The sequence below is a fragment of the Hemitrygon akajei genome, chromosome 24 (genome assembly GCF_048418815.1).
Source record: "Hemitrygon akajei chromosome 24, sHemAka1.3, whole genome shotgun sequence".
In the NCBI taxonomy this organism is placed as follows: Eukaryota; Metazoa; Chordata; class Chondrichthyes; order Myliobatiformes; family Dasyatidae; genus Hemitrygon; species Hemitrygon akajei.
The window spans coordinates 52,002,502-52,023,302 of NC_133147.1; the positions used below are offsets into that span (position 1 = coordinate 52,002,502).

A 20,801-nucleotide genomic window follows, 5' to 3' on the forward strand; every position below is an offset into this window, starting at 1 on the left:
CGAAACTTTCTCCACCTCCAACTGGATCCCGCCACCAAATACATCTCCCCCCTCCCCCTCCCCCCCCCCCCCCCCACTTTCTGCTTTTCCGCAGGATTCGCTCCCTACGCGACTCCCTCGTCCATTCGTAACTCTCCGCTGATCTCCCTTCTGGCACTTACCCTTGCAAGCGGAACGTGTGTAAACCCTCCCCCACCCCCCCCCCTACACCTCCCTCACTACCAGCAGGGCCGAAACAGTCCTTCCAGGTGAGGCGACACTTCGCCCGTGGGTCTGTTTGGGGTTATTTACTGTGTTCAGTGTTCCCAGTGTGGCCTCCTGTACGCTGGGGAGACCCGGCCTAGATTGGGAGACCACTTCGCTGAGCACCTACGCTCCATCAACCAGAACAAGCGGATCTCCCAGTGGCTACCCATTTTAATTCCACTTCCCGTTCCCATTGCAATACGTTCATCCACAGCCTCCTCCACTGTCGTGATGACTTAGGTTGGAGGAATAACGCCATATATTCCGTTTGGGTAGCATAACACCGGTTTTTTCTAACTTCCGGTAATGCCCCCAACCACCCCCCGCCCCCTTCTCCATTTCCCATCCCCTTTTCCTTTCCTCGCCGTGTCTCCTTCCCCGCCCCTCGCCTCCCTCTGGTGCTCCTCCCCCTTTTTCTTTCTTCCATGGTATTCCGTCTCTTTCACCGATCAACTTCCCAGCTCTTTACTTCATCCCTCCCCCCCTCCACCTGTCACCGGGTGGTCATCTCTCCCCTTCCCCGCCTTTCAAATCTACTCCTCAGCTTTTGTTCTTCAGTCCTGCCAAAGGCTTTTGGACCGAAACGTCGACTGTACTCTTTTCCAGCGATGCTGCCTGGCCTGCTGAGTTCCTCCAGCATTTTGTGTGTGTTGCTCGGGTTTCCAGCATCTGCAGACCTTCTCCCGTTTGTGATTTCACACACACACACACACACACTCACACTCTCTCTGTCTCTCTCTCTCACACACACACACACACACACACACACACACACACACACACACACACACACACACACACACACACACACACACACACACACACACACACACACACACACACACACACACACACACACACACACCCAGGCAGCATCTGTGTTAAAGAGTTAATGAGCCGAATTACTCTTCAGAGCCGAGACCCTTCATCAGGACCTGAAACGGCCTAGTTCAAAACGTCAGCTGCTTAACCTTTTCCACGGATGCTGCCTCGCCTGCTGAGTTCCTCCAATATTGTGCGAGTGTGTTACTTGAACTCCCAGCATCTGCAGAATTTCTCTTTTCTGACTCTGCGTTAGCAAGGAGTTTTCGCCCAAAGACCGGTGGCTCACTGGATGCGTTTTGTGTGTGAGTGTGTGGTTGTTTGATCTTCACACTCAAGAGACTGTTGAAAATGGCAGATCAGCAGTCTCTGAGATACTCGAACCACCGCATCTGGCACCAACAGTCTCCCCCATGGTCAATGACAATTAGATCACATGTCTTCCCCATTCTGATGTTTGGTCTGAGCCTCTTGGCCACGTCGGCATGCTTTAATGCATTGAGTTGCCGCCACGTGATTGGCTGATCCGATATCTGCACTAACGAGCGTGTACCTTCTCAGTGTAGATAGATGGGGATGGAGTTGCTAACTCTAATCATTCTCATCGTGTTTGCTTGTTTAAAAATGTGTGAAATTTGCGTTCACCTTGAATCTGCTGTTGTAACAAGTAAGTTTCTCAGTGATCTCAGGGTGCATGTTCAGATTACAATAAACTCGATTTCGAAAGATTTTCCGTTTATTAACACATTCATCGGTCAAAGGAAAGTCAGTATTAAATGCACATTCTCGGGGGGGCAGGTTACAGAATACGTTGTTATATTATCACCCTCGGGGCGGGGGGGGCGGGGGGAGACAGATAGCGGTGTACATTTAGTTGCCTTATCTCTCCTCTCCTGTTAACCCTCCGTCTCTCTCTCCCCCCCCCCCCCTTTTCTCGGGGAGGGGACGGTGAACAGGTTGCAGAATACGTTCTGTTACATTATCACTCTCTCTGCTAGCTCTCTTCCCTTTCTCAAGGTGGGGGGGGGGGTGTGAGATAGCAGAATACGATTATCTCCCTCTCCCGACTCCGCTTCTCCCTTTCTCGTGTGGGGGTGGGGTGAACACAGCAGAGTACATCGAATTGCATAATCTCCCTCCCCTCAGTCTCTCTCTCTCCCTTTCTGGGTGGGGGGGGGACAGGTTACAGAATACGTTCATTCGTATTATTACCCTCCTCTTCCGGCTCTCCCTCGCTTTCTTTGGGGGGCGAGTAGGCATCAGAATACGCTTATCACCCTCTCCGCTTCTCCCTCCCTTTCTCGGTCAAGTAGGAGAATGGGATTCACTCCTCTCTCAGAGTGACAGGCAAATCTCCAGTTCTGACCACCGTACGTTCCCCCTTCTGCCTCCACTGCAGAGTTCAAGGAGTTATCAGGCCCGAAGCAGAGGGGCAAGGATTGGGGCAGAGCGAAGAGAGGAAGGTGAGAGTGAGAGATGGGTGTGAGGCAGAAGGATGGTCACAGTCTCCACCCCACTCCCCCCACCCCAGAGCAGGGGAGCCTAATACTAGAGGGCAAGTTTCCGGTAAGATAGAACACACTCAAGGCCAAAAGATTTCCCCACGGGGAGTGGTTCATATAAATTCTATGCTGACGTGTTAGAAGGCGTTGGTCAGACTACACGGATTATTGTGCGGCTGACGAGAGTGATCCCGGGAATGAAAGGATTGACATACGAGGAGCAATTGATGGCTCCGGGCCCTCAGCTCGCTGCAACTTAGAAGAATGGTGGTGGTGGTTGGCGGGGTGGGGGATCTCATTGAAATGTATCGAATACTGAACTTCTTGGATACAGTGGACGTGGAGAGGATATACAGTAGTGGGGGAGTCGCGGACCAGAGGGCACAGCCTCAGAATGCGATCATAAGACAAAGCAGCAGAATTAGGCCACTTGGCCCACCCAGTGTGCTCAGCAAAGTTGTTGGCAAGGGTGGGACAGGTCCGGCTTCTTTTTAATCAGGCATACACAGAATAGAAGGTTGTCCCTTTGGAATAGAGATGAAGAATTTATTTAGCCAGATGGTGGTGAATCTGTGGAATTCATTGCCACAGACAGCTGTGCAAGCCATTGGGTAGATTTAAAGTGCAGGTTGACAGGTTCTTCATAGTTTATGTGGGAAGGCAGGAGAAGAGGGCGGAGTGAGATAATAAACAAGGGAAAATCTGCAGAAGCTGGAAATCCGGACCAGCTGGAAGCTGGACACACACAACACACTGGAGGAACTCAGAAGACCAGGCAGTATTTATTGACTTTTCAGGCCGAGACCCTTCAGCAGGAGTGGAGAATAATGGTGTGGAGTCAGAGTTAGGTTGGGGGGGTGGTCTCCAGCATTTGGTGTACATGACGTCTTGGTTAAGATTTTTACTGCTGTGCTCGGAGTATTTCGCTTTAGCAGTACTGTAAGAGCAGTCTGTTCTGATTTCAGCCTCTTTGGCTTTGAGCTGAGATAAGGGGCTTTGTTGTTCAACTTAGGAATGTGGTGTCAGCCAGTCAGGACGGTGGAACTGGGGGAAGGTTCCAGAGAACACAGGTGTGGGTCAGAGACTTTTTTGGCGGGAGCTGGGAGAGGACGGGAGGGACGGTGGCTGAGGCTGCGGTCACTGTTACATGGGTGCTTTGTGCAGATAAACGGCTTCAAGGAGGAAGGGCCAATACTCCCGTGGGGTTGCCCGTTTGTTCGCAATGGATTTCGAGCGACATTCGGAAGCTGGTGTGTGCTTCCGTGCAGACTGTGGGTCCAGCGGGCAAGTTAAAGGCAACTTCAAGATGAGTTCCAACTTGCCCGTTTAATTATGAAGTTTTTTTTTTAACTTTCTTTTCTTTAATTCTAGGTTAACATTCATAAATATACTTTCTTTGTGATTCTATGCCGTGTACGGACTGTTAATATACTTGCCGACAGGCGATTGTGGGGGGGCACTATATGTGGTACGTACACACCACACACACACACACACGGAGGTTTGGGTGGGCAGAACGCCCCTTCATCACGGTTTTACGGAACCCAGGTCATACCAACACTAGTCCTACGGAGTCGGTTTTCTCAACGCCGAGTCCAGTGGCTGCTGGCGAGGGACTAACCATGCACCTCTCTAGAGGCGCTCAGTAAAAAGCGGGTTTTGTGGGTGTTGAGTGAGGTAATAAGTCAACTATGGTGAAAATGGTGCAGCAAACGATGGGCTGAATGCCTACTTCTCTTTGTCTTATAGCCTTCATGAGGTCTAGAGGGGAACCGGAGGGAGGAGTGAGAGTAAGCGGGTGTGTGGACTGATCGAGAGGGTGGAAGAGGTGAACTAGGAGGTGATTTGGGGGGCGGGATGGTTTGGGGCAGAGGTGGATGGTCACCAGATGATGGAGAAATCGATGTCGATACCATCCAGTTAGGCTTTTAAAGTGGAGGTTGATAGGTTCTCGGATAGTGCAGGAGTCAAAGGTTATGGGGACGAGGAAGGAAATTGGATTAAGAGAGATAGTAGATCAGCCACAATGGAATGGTGGAGCAAACTCGATGGGCTGAGTAACCCAATTCTCTTCCTATACCGTATGATCTTCTGGTATATGAAACGAGCTACCATGGGAAGCGAATGAGGTCAGTACATTAACAATGTTTGAAGCATACTTAGACAGGTACGTGGATGGCAAAGGTTCAGAGGGACTCAGGCCATGGATTTGAGTTGAAGAGCCATGAGGTAACGCTACAGCTCTTTGAAACCCTGGTCAGACCACACTTGGAGTATTCTGCTCAGTTCTAGTCGACTCATTATCGGAAGGATGTGGAAGCTTTAGAGAGGGCTTCACCACGATGCTGCCTGGATTAGAGAGCATGTCTTATGAGGAAAGGTCAAGCAAGCTAGGGCTTCTCTCTTTGGAGCGGAGGATGAGAGTTGACATGGTAGAGGTGTATCGGAAGATAAGAGGCACAGACAGAGTGGACAGCCAGAGAGTTTTACCCAGGGCAGAAATGGTAAGTACGAGGGGGAAAGAGTTCGATGATGATTGGAGGAAAGCGCAAGGGAGACGTCAGAGAGAAGTTTTATGCACAGAGCACCAGAGCACGCGCTGTCAGGGCTGATTGGAAAGGCCTTGATAGAGCAGATATTTCCAGTGGTGGGAGAGTCTACATCCTGAGAATAGAGAGGCATTCTTTTAGAACGGAGATGAGGAGGAATTCCTTTAGCCAGAGAGTGGTGAATCTGTGGGATTTGTTGCCACAAGCGGCTTTGGAGGCCAAGTCTTTAGGTAAATTTAAGGCAAGAGATTTATAGATTCTTGATTAGTCGGGGCATGAAGGGATCCGGGGTGAAAGTAGGAGATTGGGGTTGAGAAGGTAAATAGACTAGCCATGATGAAATAACAGAAGTGGACTCGATGGGCCAAATGGCCTAATTCTGCTCCTATACCTTCTGGTCACACATTGGAGCATTTGAGGAATCCTTCGAAAGGCGCATAGATGATGGAAAAATGTGGTTCTCAATGCAATCAGGATGGCACCATGGTCAGCACAGACAACGAGGGGCCGAAGGGACTGTCTGCATTCTGAGCCCACCTCCTCCCGGAATCTGGGAATTACAAAAGGGGGGAGCTGAATAGACCCATTCCCTGAGAGAAGAGGTGGGAGAGGTGTTCAAATCTGATATTGGGGACTTTCTGTGCACAGACTGTGGAGCATTCCTGAGTGAGAGGGGAGTGAGCAATTATCACTGCGGGTATGTCAGGGGGAAATGGGGCATGTAGGCGGCGGTGGGTGGACTGGCTCAGTGGAATGGAGGCAGGTGAAGCCTCACGTCAGCCAGCTTGCTCGCGGACCACATCCAGAGGAAAGAGACAGACGTGCTTGGTTCATCCCCCACCACACACACACACAATCAAACCCCACCCATTTGTGAATGGTCAACAGACTGTTAAATTTTGGTTGTCTAGCACGGGCTAGATAGGCTGAATGGCCAGCTGTTGTACTCTGCGACGTCCTCGGCCCACGTCCCCACGGGCTCCCCGTTCGCCCGGTGATCTATTGGTTCCGGGATTAAACGCACTCAGCTACCGAGGGTCCCAACAGGGAGTGTGAGGGTGGGGGAATTGTGAAGATTTCTCCTCCCCTCACAGGTGAGGGAGCTTGCCATATCCCCCGCCCCCACAACTCCCGGCGTTCCGTGTCCCTCCCATCTATTAGCAAGCCCCCACGATACGTCTAGAATATGGGGGTGTCGTTGGTGGAGGACTCTGTGCGTGGGATCCAGGGTGCAGAGCAGTGCCGTGTGACAGGCCCCTCCCACACCTGGAGGACTCCCCGCTTTGCGCAGGTACGGAATATGCGAGGCAACACACTTCACAGTTATGTTTCAATGCACAGAGACCAACTGAGGGCTATCTGGGAGGGGTGTGTGGTGGGGTAGAAATTTGTCCCTATCAAAGGAGGTGTGAGGTGCTCCTTCCCTCTGCCAGCCTGCAGGCCACCCTCGGGCAAGGGGTGGCACCTGCTTCGCCCCTCGATCGGGGTCGTGAGAACCACGGGATGATCACGAGTAGCTGGGGTGTATCACAAGTCCTGGTTATGCGACCACTGACGCCAGGCAGACAATCTCTGAACAGTGTTGATAAGGGTTGGAGGTCCTTACACTACCCAGAGTCAGGCAATGCTACCCCACTTCTGCAGAAAGATTTGCCAAGAACAGTCACGGTCACGGATAAACCACGATCGCCCACGTCACACGACCCAGCACCTAATGATTTCATGTGACACAGCAAATAATGATGACATCATACAACACATCACATAATGAGGGCGATGATGCAGGAGGGAAGGGTTAAATTGATCCCAGAGGACTGTATTATGCTAAAAATTTAGAAGAATATTATAGGGACTTGAGAACCTGAGTCACAGAGAAAGGTTGAATAGGATAGGACATTATTCCCTGGAGGCTAGGAGAATGAGGGGAGATTGATAGAGGTGTACAAAATTATGAGGGGTATAGATAGGGTAAATGCAAGCAGGCTTTTTCCGAGGTTCGGTGAGACGAAAACCAGAGGTCACGGGTTTAGGGTGAAAGGTGAAATATTTAAGGGGAACCCGAGGCAGGAACGAGCTGCCAGTGAAAGTGGGGGATGCACCATAGGGGAGAGATTTGAACAGGTACATAGATGGAGGGGTATGGTTGCTCGTGGTATAGGTGTGGTTCAAGGCATACAGGCAGAATAAGAGTTCAGCAGAGATTAGAAGGGCTGAAGGGCCTTTTTCTAATCCTCTTGATTTAGTTTTCCTCCAGTTCTGGCCACACCAACCCCAAACATTCCCAAACGTTGGAAGACCTGCTTCCGGAGGTGGGGGGAGGGTGGGTCATTCGTGGATCCTGGCCGCAGGCTGGGCAGGGGACTGGGTCCCAGCTGACCACCCACCCCTCCTCAGAGGCCTCACCTGTGGCCAGGTGTCACTAGAGTGGGAGAACAGGGTGACCGCCTGGTTCCTCACAGGCACTGTGGGGCTGCTGGTGTTGGAGTGGATAGGGGAGTGTACCCAGCAAAGAGGGTTTCAACACCATGTAAAAAATATTCAAATACAAGGACCATCACACACTCCCGGGGTCAGACGCAGAGTGAAACTCCCTCCACACCGTCCCATCACACACTCCCGGGGTCAGACACAGAGTGAAGCTCCCTCCACACCGTCCCATCACACACTCCCGGGGTCAGACACAGAGTGAATCTCCCTCCACACCGTCCGATCACACACTCCCGGGGTCAGACACAGAGTGAAGCTCCCTCCACACCGTCCCATCACACACTCCCGGGGTCAGACACAGAGTGAAGCTCCCTCCTCACTGTCCCATCACACACTCCCGGGGTCAGACACAGAGTGAAGCTCCCTCCACACCGTCCCATCACACACTCCCGGGGTCAGACACAGAGTGAATCTCCCTCCACACCGTCCGATCACACACTCCCGGGGTCAGACACAGAGTTGAGCCCCCCCCCCCAACTCTGTCGCCTTGTGCATTGTGAATAAGTTCTGGACTTGGAAGCTGGAGAATCAGAGATAATTCTGAAAGGTTGATAGGTTGATGTGGAGGTGGGGAGGTGGGGGTTCCTTCATTGCGGTCGACAGCTGGGCTCCTGGCTGCTCCCCTCCCTTTTGATCCAGCAGTGCGGGGGAGGAAGGAGGACCCTCTCCTTCCCGGAAGCCACCCGTTCCTCAGGACGTCGAGCTCTCTGCCAGCAGAGAGTCGAGAACGGTCTCGCAGAGGTAGAGGCTGCGGGGCAGATGGAAGCACCCTACAAGAGCACGAAAGGCAGAGTCAGTCCCTCTGTTGGACCGGGGCATTTAATTTGTGGCTAGGACTGCTTAATTGTCATTTTCTTCACTGTTAAAAATTAATTTTCTGCTTGTATTTTATATGGGTAGCGGGGTGGAGATACGTCCCTACCAAAGGAGGTGTGGGGCGCTCCTTCCCTCCGCTAGCCTGCGGGTCACCCTGGGGAAAGGTGTAGCTCCTGCTTAGCCCCCAGATCAGGGTCACGTGAACCATGGGAGCAGGGGGTGGATGGTCCTATGAGCAGCCGGTGCAGATCGCAAGTCCTGGTTAACCACTGATACCAGGCAGACAATCCCTGAAGAGATCGATAATGGCTGCAGTCACCATTAGCCCAGGAGAAGGCAATGTCAAGCCACTTCCGAGGAAATGTTTGCCAAAAACAATTATATTCATGGAAAGGCCATGAACTCCCACGTCATACGACACGGCTCATAATGAACGAACCTCGTGGCCACCACATATATGTTCAACGTGTTTCTTAGTTTTTCATACGATTCTAGAAGCTTCTCTTGATATTGCTTTATTTGAATAAGGCGTCTAAGATTGGATGACTCCTAACTGTGAATTTGAATGGATCTATAACCATATAACAATTACAGCACGGAAACAGGTCATCTCGGCCCTTCTAGTCCGTGTCGAACGCTTACTCTCACCTAGTCCCACCGACCCGCACTCAGCCCATAACCCTCCATTCCTTTCCTGTCCATATACCTATCCAATTTTACTTTAAATGACAATACCGAACCTGCCTCTACCACTTCTACTGGAAGCTCGTTCCACACAGCTACCACTCTCTGAGTAAAGAAGTTCCCCCTCGTGTTACCCCTAAACTTTTGCCCGCTAACTCTCAACTCATGTCCTCTTGTTTGAATCTCCACTACTCTCAATGGAAAAAGCCTATCCACGTCAACTCTACCTATCCCCCCTCATAATTTTAAATACGTCTATCAAGTCCCCCCTCAACCTTCTACACTCCAAAGAATAAAAACCTAACTTGTTCAACCTGTCTCTGTAACTTAGGTGCTGAAACCCAGGTAACATTCTAGTAAATTTCCTCTGTACTCTCTCTATTTAGGATAAAAAGAGCTGACCAGGAGACTGTGCCATCTTCTGTCTCTCCCTCTCTCCACTACTAGACCTCTATCACTGTCTGTTAAGAACTCTCTTCTTTTAACACTTAATAAAATGATCGAGATGCAATGTTCCCTCTATTTTGTTTTACAGCTGTGCAGACCAACCTTTGCTCTTGAGTAGGGAACTTCTACATGGCCAGAAAACTGTGCAGCATTTTATACAGGCAGTCCCCGGGTCACGTACGAGTTCCGTTCCTGAGTCCGTCTTTAAGTTTGATTTGTACGTAAGTCGGAACAAGTACGTCCGGTATTATTTAGAGTCCGTTAGTCAAACGTTTGTCTGAGTATATAGTGTATATTTTACCTTTCTATGCATATAAATCACTTAAGAAACGTATGTATTCCAATAATTAAACCACTGCATTGCTTAGTAATAACTGTAGCTTTCATCGGGGCAGGGCCTTTCACATGCTCCATTATTCTCACTTTATCCGTTATCCTTTAAATTGTTCCGATCATTGACCAACTGTAGCCTAACGCTTTTCCAATGACCGATGGCGTTTCACCTCTTTCCAAACGCTTTATTATTTCTACTTTATTTTCAATCACGATCGCTTCCCGTCAATGGAACAGAAACACTGCGGGTGGCGGGTCCTGACCTCCGCCGGCTCCCGAGGTCCGCTGGGTCTTAAGGACCACCGCACTGAGACAGGCTAAATGGGACAAGTGGGGGCTGTGCTGGGTTTGGGTATTTGATCCTCCACAATATTCCGCGTGGGAATTTAAACTGGAGGTGGCAGTGTTTTTTTTAGGAGGTTGAGTTGCGAGCTTGACATCAACCCAGCATGGATGGTATGGGAGTCACTGGATCAACATCAACCCGGCACGGGAGCGGTCTGTCACTGGATCGAACCTCTGTTCCCCAGCTCGGCGCTGATCTCACTGCGCCACCAGCCGAACGGAACGGGGGGGGAGGGGTGAATCTTACTAAGAAAAATTTAAGCCAAATACAAATTTAAACACTCAACACAGTGTCAACGGCATTGACTTAAAATGGTGGACGGCGTTGTGATCCGACTTAAAATGGCGGACGGCGTTCTCCTTCCGCGGTTCGTAGGTACGAGCTGTCCGGAAGTCGGACGTTCGTAACTCGGGGACTACCTGTAATAACATTATGCAAAAGAACATTTCCAGCTGCATGAGGCTACGTGCTGGGGGGGGCATTTCCGCTACTACGCAGCTTAGTGGGAAAGGTGACTGAGAGGCAGTAAGTTTTGTGCCTCTTTCCTGACTTCCCAAAGAACCCTGCATTCGGAACATCAGAGCCCAAGACACCCTGTCGGGCTGGATGTCACTCCCCCACCTCCACAACCCTTCCCGGCTCTGTCAGCGTGCCGGGATCAGACGTACCTTTGAAAGGTCCTCCCTTGAAGGAGTGGGTGACCTCTCCGCGCCGGTTCAGGTAGCCGTACCATTCTCCGTGCTCCTGATCCGGAAACTGCGGGAGAAACGTTGGAAAACTGAGGCTTTAGTCGGACTTGGGAGTACTGTGTAGTGCAAGTACATGAGGTTCCAATTAATCGGGACAACTGTTTAATAAAAATAAAAACTAATCAAGAAAACAGCCGGGATCCCCTTCGTTTATTTAGGACACTATGCCGCTCAATTTGGACAGCAGACTATTACTGAAGAATTTCTGATTTGCACCGGTCACGTGTAATTGTACCCCGTTGGGTTCTGGCGCTTGGGGTGACCAGTTTTTAAAGAGCATTGGTTGTGTGTGTTTATGTCCAGACACCAGTGATTTTTCTCACTGAGTCGGCGAAGAATAAGCAGCGAGACAATTCCCGAACTGTTTTGCTCACCGCGGTTTCAAGCTTTCGGGCTTGGAGATGCTCCGCGGAAACGGTCGGGGGTGAAAACGAAACAATTTCACTACTCCAGCAAGTTAGAATTTGAAGGTATCGACAACCATGTTACAATGAGAATGAAGAAGTGGAGGATGCAACAGTCGATAGTATTGTACGAAGGCAGTCCATTGTCGGATATACCGTAGGGTGTCTGCTCCGATTTTGTTCATTTAAAGTCGATAACTATTAGGAACTAATACACAGTTTTATAGTACTGTAGTTGGATTGGTAGCATTCTAATTTGCTCTGTATTTCATTTAAATACATAATTTGTTACTGTGTCGTTTTTATACCTTAACTATTCCCATTAAACTTCAGCCAATTGTGGCAGCTGCTTAATTGGGCCAAAGTGTACTGGTCCTGAGGTGTCCCAGTTAACCAGAGTTCACCAAGTTGTGTCATGTAATCCACGTTGGAGTTCAGAATAATGGGGGCAGGGGGATTTTTGGAGAAACATTGAGAGGTCTAGACAGAGTGGATGCAGAGAAGGTGTTCCCTATCACAGGGGAGGAAGTGGTTGAGGCAAGAACGTGACACTTGAAGACAATCGGACGGGAATGTTGACAGGAAAACTTCACGGCAGGAGTTCCCAAGCTTTTTTTAATGCCGCAGACCCTTGCCGTTAACCGTCGACCCCTGGTTTAGGGGGACGATGGGTCAAAACGTGGGCAGATGCCGCTGACCTGGATGGGAAGGGGGTGGGACATCAGCGGGCTGTTGGGCCGAAGGGCCTGTTTTCTGAACAGGGCTCCGCGGACAGTCTGTGAGACTCAGGCGAGCAAGGGACAGCAGACCGTGGACTTGATCCGAAAGATGGGTGGACACCCCACCCTACGCGGCCGCGTCCGCACGGGAAAGGGAGACGGGGGGGGGGGGGTCGCTGGGGGCCGCGGAGAGCAGAAACGCCGGGGAGTGAGAGGCTCGGGCGGGCAGTACTCACGTGGCTGAAGCTGTAGTCAAAGACCTGGCGGAAGAAGTCGAGGAGCCGGGGGTCGCGACTCAGCTGGTAGCCCAACAGGAGGGCCACCAGAGCTTCGGTGTGGGGCCACCAGAGTTTCATGTCCCATTCGAGCTGGGGGGGCGGTGGGAAAGGGAATGAGAAGGGGAGGGGAGGAAGGGTGGAAGGATAGGGGAGGGGGAGGAAAGAACTTGTCAGATCTACAGAGCTTCAGGCATCTCCATTAACTGAGCGATCAAACATGGGGAGGGAGGCAAGGGAGAGCTCGAGGGTGGAGAGAGAAAAGGACGGGGGGGTGTATGGGTGGGCAAGAGGGGGACAGAGAGGATGGGGGGGGAAGGGTGAGGAATGGTGTGGGGGTTGAGAGAACTTGTTAAGACCATACTCCACCACCAGCTGAAGAATCACAACCCAGTGTGTAGGTGGGGTGGGGTGCAGGGGAGTGAGACTCCACGGTTGGTGGGGGGGGGAGAGGGTGTCCTCATTTGGGAGGTGGGGCAACTCATGGGGAAGGGAGGGAGCGAGGGGGAGACCACGGACATCTGGTGCACCCTCTCCGGGGGCGGTACGGTGGGTGATGGGGGTGTAGGAACCATTCTACTGCACGGCAACCGTCGAACCCCCTCCCCGTTACCTCCATCCCCCAGAGAGGGCAGAGGAGGGGGCTGTTACCTGGGTGGGGGGGGAGCCCGTCCACGTCGAGGAAGGAGAACAGCCCCCCGTGCTGTTGGTCCCAGCCCGTGCGGAATGGCCCGACCAGGAATCCCTCGAGCGCCGTCGCTGTCAGCTCCTGCGAGCCCGTTGCCTCCGCCCATCGCAGGAGGAACCAGCCGGCCTCCAGCGCGTGGCCTGTCCAGGCAGCAGGGTCAGTACGCTGTCCACACACCCCCACCCACCCATTCTCCTCTCTCCCCATCGCAGGAGGAACCAGCCGGCCTCCAGCGCGTGGCCTGTCCAGGCAGCAGGGTCAGTACGCTGTCCACACACCCCCACCCACCCAGTCTCCTCTCTCCCCATCGCAGGAGAAACCAGCCGGCCTCTAGCGCACGGCCCGTGCTACCGGAGATCGGCCCCACCTTTTCCCCGTCTCTCCGTAACCGCTGCCCACCACGGGAGAAACCAGCCGGCCTCTGGCATGTGGCCTGACCCACTGGCGATCGTTGGAGCATTGCCCACGCACCCTCCCCGTCCCCTCTGCCTGACGTTTCTGTCTGCCTCCAGTGCGTTCTGTCCCACCTCCCCTCCCTTTGTGACCAAACCTCCAACCGTCCCTCCTCCCTACCTCGCCGCATATTCCCTCCCGTCTGTCAACCCCTCGCTGTCTCATCATTCCCATCTTTCCCTTCCCGCCTCCACTGACCGCCCCTCCCCCCCCGCCACTTCTCCCTCACCCCGGGGAATTCCGATCCCAGGAGAAGTAGGACCGGGCTTTGTGGCTCACCCTCCCCGGCCGAGGGAGCCCCACCCCGGGGGGTCCAGCGAGCACCGGGCCCCGGGGGTCACACACAGCCTGTACCTGGGTTCATCAGCCGTCCCTGGCTTCCCGGGAGCTCCTTTCCTTCGGAGGACACCGTCTCCAGCACGGCCGTCCCGTCCCTCTGCATGGAGTGGGGGGGGGAGGGTGAAAAGAGTTGGGGTTTCAAGGGGGGTGGGGGTTGAAATGGGGGTGGGGGTTTGAAAGGGAGTGGAGAGTAGAATCAGCCAGGGTCCCTGCTCCCCATCACTGGGTACACAACTGGTTTGGGAAGAGGAGGTGATGGGGACTGAAGGGGAAGGGAGTGGAGGGGGGGAGGATCGAGGGGCGATGGGCGAGGAGGAGGAGGAGGACGGGGAAGGGACAGGTCAAATTGCCTCCCCATCACTGTCCAGTGACCCCAGGGTTGAAGAAGAAGCCCTGAACTCCGAGTGGAGTCACCGGGATGCCGTCGTGATGGTGTTTTTTAAGCAGGCTTTCTGGTTTTTTACGAGGCTGATTTGCCAGCTCGATGCTCAACCCAGCACGGATGGAAAGCGTGCCGGGGAGCTGGCCGGATTCGAACCCGGGAGCCTTCGCTCCGAAGTCCAGCGCTGATGCCACTGGGCCGCCATCCGGCCTGACCCCAGGGTTGGGAGGGCGGAAATCGGCCCGGGTTCCTCCTCCCCCCCACCCTCGTGCTCTGCCCCTTTACCTTCAGGTGTTGGAGGATTTTCCGCACGCTCCAATCGCCGACCTCCCGGTACCTCTGCTCCCTCTCCGACACGCCCTCCTCGAGCTGCTGGACGAGGCACAGCAGCATCATGGGCACCGCCAGTGAGCTGGTGTCAGGGGCCCCGGGCAGGTGGGGTCGTCCCAGCCCAGCCGGGTCCACCCGAACCCAGTGACACACCTGGTCCATCATCGACAGCGCCTCCCTCTGCAGACGGCAGAGCGAGAGAGTGACACACTGACACATGGGCGTGCGCACACACTCACTCACACACACACACACACACAGGGGCTCTCTCTCTCTCTCTCTCACACACACACACACACACACAGGGGCTCTCTCTCACACACACACAGGGATTCTCTCTCTCACACACACACACAGGGATTCTCTCTCTCACACACACACACAGGGGCTCTCTCTCTCACACACACACAGGGGCTCTCTCTCTCTCACACACACAGGGATTCTCTCTCTCACACACACACACAGGGGCTCTCTCTCACACACACACAGGGGCTCTCTCTCACACACACACACACAGGGGCTCTCTCTCTCTCACACACACACAGGGGCTCTCTCTCACACACACACAGGGGCTCTCTCTCACACACACACAGGGGCTCTCTCTCTCACACACACACACAGGGGCTCTCTCTCACACACACACAGGGGCTCTCTCTCTCACACACACACAAACACACACAGGGGCTCTCTCTCTCACACACACAGGGGCTCTCTCTCTCACACACACACAGGGATTCTCTCTCTCACACACACAGGGGCTCTCTCTCTCTCACACACACAGGGGCTCTCTCTCTCACACACACACAGGGGCTCTCTCTCTCTCACACACACACAGGGGCTCTCTCTCACACACACACAGGGGCTCTCTCTCACACACACACAGGGGCTCTCTCTCTCACACACACACACACAGGGGCTCTCTCTCTCACACACACAGGGATTCTCTCTCTCTCACACACACAGGGATTCTCTCTCTCTCACACACACAGGGGCTCTCTCTCTCACACACACACACACAGGGGCTCTCTCTCTCACACACACAGGGATTCTCTCTCTCTCACACACACAGGGATTCTCTCTCTCTCACACACACAGGGATTCTCTCTCTCACACACACACACACACAGGGATTCTCTCTCTCACACACACACAGGGATTCTCTCTCTCTCACACACACAGGGATTCTCTCTCTCACACACACAGGGATTCTCTCTCTCACACACAGGGATTCTCTCTCTCTCACACACACACAGGGATTCTCTCTCTCACACACACACACAGGGATTCTCTCTCTCACACACACAGGGATTCTCTCTCACACACACACACAGGGATTCTCTCTTAACACACACACACACACACAGGGATTCTCTCTTAACACACACACACACACAGGGATTCTCTCTCTCTCTCTCTCACACACACACACACAGGGATTCTCTCTCTCTCACACACACACAGGGGCTCTCTCTCTCTCTCACAAACACACACAGGGATTCTCTCTCTCTCACACACACAGGGATTCTCTCTCTCTCTCACACACACACAGGGGCTCTCTCTCACACACACACAGGGATTCTCTCTCTCTCACACACACAGGGATTCTCTCTCTCTCACACACACACAGGGATTCTCTCTCTCTCTCTCTCTCTCTCTCTCTCACACACACACACACACACACACACACACACACACACACACACACAGGGATTCTCTCTCACACACACACACAGGTATTCTCTCTCTCACATACACACAGGGATTCTCTCTCTCTCACACACACACAGGGATTCTCTCTCTCTCACACACACAGGGATTCTCTCTCTCACACACACACAGGGGCTCTCTCTCACACACACACAGGGGCTCTCTCTCTCACACACACAGGGGCTCTCTCTCTCACACACACACAGGGATTCTCTCTCTCTCACACAGGGATTCTCTCTTAACACACACACACACACAGGGATTCTCTCTCTCTCTCTCTCACACACACACACACAGGGATTCTCTCTCTCTCACACACACACAGGGGCTCTCTCTCTCTCTCACAAACACACACAGGGATTCTCTCTCTCTCACACACACAGGGATTCTCTCTCTCTCACACACACAGGGATTCTCTCTCTCTCTCTCTCACACACACACAGGGGCTCTCTCTCACACACACACAGGGGCTCTCTCTCTCACACACACACACACACAGGGGCTCTCTCTCTCTCACACACACACAGGGGCTCTCTCTCACACACACAGGGGCTCTCTCTCTCACACACACAGGGGCTCTCTCTCTCACACACACACAGGGGCTCTCTCTCTCTCACACACACACAGGGGCTCTCTCTCACACACACAGGGGCTCTCTCTCTCACACACACAGGGGCTCTCTCTCTCACACACACACAGGGGCTCTCTCTCTCTCACACACACACAGGGGCTCTCTCTCACACACACACAGGGGCTCTCTCTCTCACACACACAGGGATTCTCTCTCTCTCACACACACAGGGATTCTCTCTCTCACACACACACAGGGATTCTCTCTCTCTCACACACACAGGGATTCTCTCTCTCACACACACACAGGGGCTCTCTCTCACACACACACAGGGGCTCTCTCTCTCACACACACAGGGGCTCTCTCTCTCACACACACACAGGGGCTCTCTCTCTCTCACACACACACAGGGGCTCTCTCTCACACACACACAGGGGCTCTCTCTCTCACACACACACACACACAGGGGCTCTCTCTCACACACACACAGGGCTCTCTCTCTCTCACACACACACAGGGGCTCTCTCTCACACACACACAGGGGCTCTCTCTCACACACACACAGGGGCTCTCTCTCTCACACACACAGGGGCTCTCTCTCTCACACACACACAGGGGCTCTCTCTCTCTCACACACACACAGGGGCTCTCTCTCACACACACACAGGGGCTCTCTCTCTCACACACACACACAGGGGCTCTCTCTCTCACACACACAGGGATTCTCTCTCTCTCACACACACAGGGATTCTCTCTCTCTCACACACACAGGGGCTCTCTCTCTCACACACACACACACAGGGGCTCTCTCTCTCACACACACAGGGATTCTCTCTCTCTCACACACACAGGGATTCTCTCTCTCTCACACACACAGGGATTCTCTCTCTCACACACACACACACACAGGGATTCTCTCTCTCACACACACACAGGGATTCTCTCTCTCTCACACACACAGGGATTCTCTCTCTCTCACACACACAGGGGCTCTCTCTCTCACACACACACACACAGGGGCTCTCTCTCTCACACACACAGGGATTCTCTCTCTCTCACACACACAGGGATTCTCTCTCTCTCACACACACAGGGATTCTCTCTCTCACACACACACACACACAGGGATTCTCTCTCTCACACACACACAGGGATTCTCTCTCTCTCACACACACAGGGATTCTCTCTCTCACACACACAGGGATTCTCTCTCTCACACACAGGGATTCTCTCTCTCTCACACACACAGGGATTCTCTCTCTCTCACACACACAGGGATTCTCTCTCTCACACACACACACACACAGGGATTCTCTCTCTCACACACACACAGGGATTCTCTCTCTCTCACACACACAGGGATTCTCTCTCTCTCACACACACAGGGGCTCTCTCTCTCACACACACACACACAGGGGCTCTCTCTCTCACACACACAGGGATTCTCTCTCTCTCACACACACAGGGATTCTCTCTCTCTCACACACACAGGGATTCTCTCTCTCACACACACACACACACAGGGATTCTCTCTCTCACACACACACAGGGATTCTCTCTCTCTCACACACACAGGGATTCTCTCTCTCACACACACAGGGATTCTCTCTCTCACACACAGGGATTCTCTCTCTCTCACACACAGGGATTCTCTCTCTCTCACACACACACAGGGATTCTCTCTCTCACACACACACACAGGGATTCTCTCTCTCACACACACAGGGATTCTCTCTTAACACACACACACACACACAGGGATTCTCTCTTAACACACACACACACACAGGGATTCTCTCTCTCTCTCTCTCACACACACACACACAGGGATTCTCTCTCTCTCACACACACACAGGGGCTCTCTCTCTCTCTCACAAACACACACAGGGATTCTCTCTCTCACACACACACAGGGGCTCTCACACACACAGGGATTCTCTCTCTCTCACACACACAGGGATTCTCTCTCTCTCTCACACACACACAGGGGCTCTCTCTCTCACACACACACACAGGGATTCTCTCTCTCTCACACACACAGGGATTCTCTCTCTCTCACACACACACAGGGATTCTCTCTCTCTCTCTCTCTCTCTCACACACACACACACACACACACACACACACACACACACACACAGGGATTCTCTCTCTCACACACACACAGGGATTCTCTCTCTCACACACACACACAGGGGCTCTCTCTCACACACACACAGGGATTCTCTCTCTCACACACACACACAGGGGCTCTCTCTCTCACACACACACAGGGGCTCTCTCTCTCTCACACACACAGGGATTCTCTCTCTCACACACACACACAGGGGCTCTCTCTCACACACACACAGGGGCTCTCTCTCACACACACACACACAGGGGCTCTCTCTCTCTCACACACACACAGGGGCTCTCTCTCACACACACACAGGGGCTCTCTCTCACACACACACACACAGGGGCTCTCTCTCACACACACACAGGGGCTCTCTCTCACACACACACAGGGGCTCTCTCTCTCTCACACACACAGGGGCTCTCTCTCACACACACACACACACAGGGGCTCTCTCTCACACACACACAGGGGCTCTCTCTCTCACACACACACAACACACACAGGGGCTCTCTCTCTCACACACACAGGGGCTCTCTCTCTCTCACACACACAGGGGCTCTCTCTCTCACACACACAGGGGCTCTCTCTCTCACACACACAGGGGCTCTCTCTCTCTCACACACACAGGGGCTCTCTCTCTCTCACACACACACACAGGGGCTCTCTCTCACACACACACAGGGGCTCTCTCTCTCACACACACACAACACACACAGGGGCTCTCTCTCTCACACACACAGGGGCTCTCTCTCTCACACACACACAGGGATTCTCTCTCTCACACACACAGGGGCTCTCTCTCTCTCACACACACAGGGGCTCTCTCTCTCACACACACACAGGGGCTCTCTCTCTCTCACACACACACAGGGGCTCTCTCTCACACACACACAGGGGCTCTCTCTCACACACACACAGGGGCTCTCTCTCTCACACACACACACACAGGGGCTCTCTCTCTCACACACACAGGGATTCTCTCTCTCTCACACACACAGGGATTCTCTCTCTCTCACACACACAGGGGCTCTCTCTCTCACACACACACACACAGGGGCTCTCTCTCTCACACACACAGGGATTCTCTCTCTCTCACACACACAGGGATTCTCTCTCTCTCACACACACAGGGATTCTCTCTCTCACACACACACACACACAGGGATTCTCTCTCTCACACACACACAGGGATTCTCTCTCTCTCACACACACAGGGATTCTCTCTCTCACACACACAGGGATTCTCTCTCTCACACACAGGGATTCTCTCTCTCTCACACACACACAGGGATTCTCTCTCTCACACACACACACAGGGATTCTCTCTCTCACACACACAGGGATTCTCTCTCACACACACACACAGGGATTCTCTCTTAACACACACACACACACACAGGGATTCTCTCTTAACACACACACACACACAGGGATTCTCTCTCTCTCTCTCTCACACACACACACACAGGGATTCTCTCTCTCTCACACACACACAGGGGCTCTCTCTCTCTCTCACAAACACACACAGGGATTCTCTCTCTCTCACACACACAGGGATTCTCTCTCTCTCTCACACACACACAGGGGCTCTCTCTCTCACACACACACACAGGGATTCTCTCTCTCTCACACACACAGGGATTCTCTCTCTCTCACACACACACAGGGATTCTCTCTCTCTCTCTCTCTCTCTCTCTCACACACACACACACACACACACACACACACAGGGATTCTCTCTCACACACACACACAGGTATTCTCTCTCTCACATACACACAGGGATTCTCTCTCTCTCACACACACACAGGGATTCTCTCTCTCTCACACACA

The 20,801-nt window shown here is 53.0% G+C and overlaps 1 protein-coding gene across 1 annotated transcript in view; it reads right to left on the bottom strand.

The window, feature by feature from the left end:
- Positions 1–4,411: 4,411 nt before the first annotated feature.
- Positions 4,412–20,801, bottom strand: part of renbp (renin binding protein) — a 30,743-nt gene continuing 14,353 nt past the window's right edge. The window contains exons 6-11 of the mRNA XM_073028753.1: positions 14,527–14,751; positions 13,875–13,956; positions 13,045–13,207; positions 12,341–12,485; positions 10,901–10,988; positions 4,412–8,376 (exon numbers count right to left, since the gene is read on the bottom strand). Of these exons, the coding sequence (XP_072884854.1) occupies positions 8,297–8,376; positions 10,901–10,988; positions 12,341–12,485; positions 13,045–13,207; positions 13,875–13,956; positions 14,527–14,751 (783 nt within the window). The 3' untranslated portion in view covers positions 4,412–8,296. The remainder of the gene's footprint in view (positions 8,377–10,900; positions 10,989–12,340; positions 12,486–13,044; positions 13,208–13,874; positions 13,957–14,526; positions 14,752–20,801) is intronic.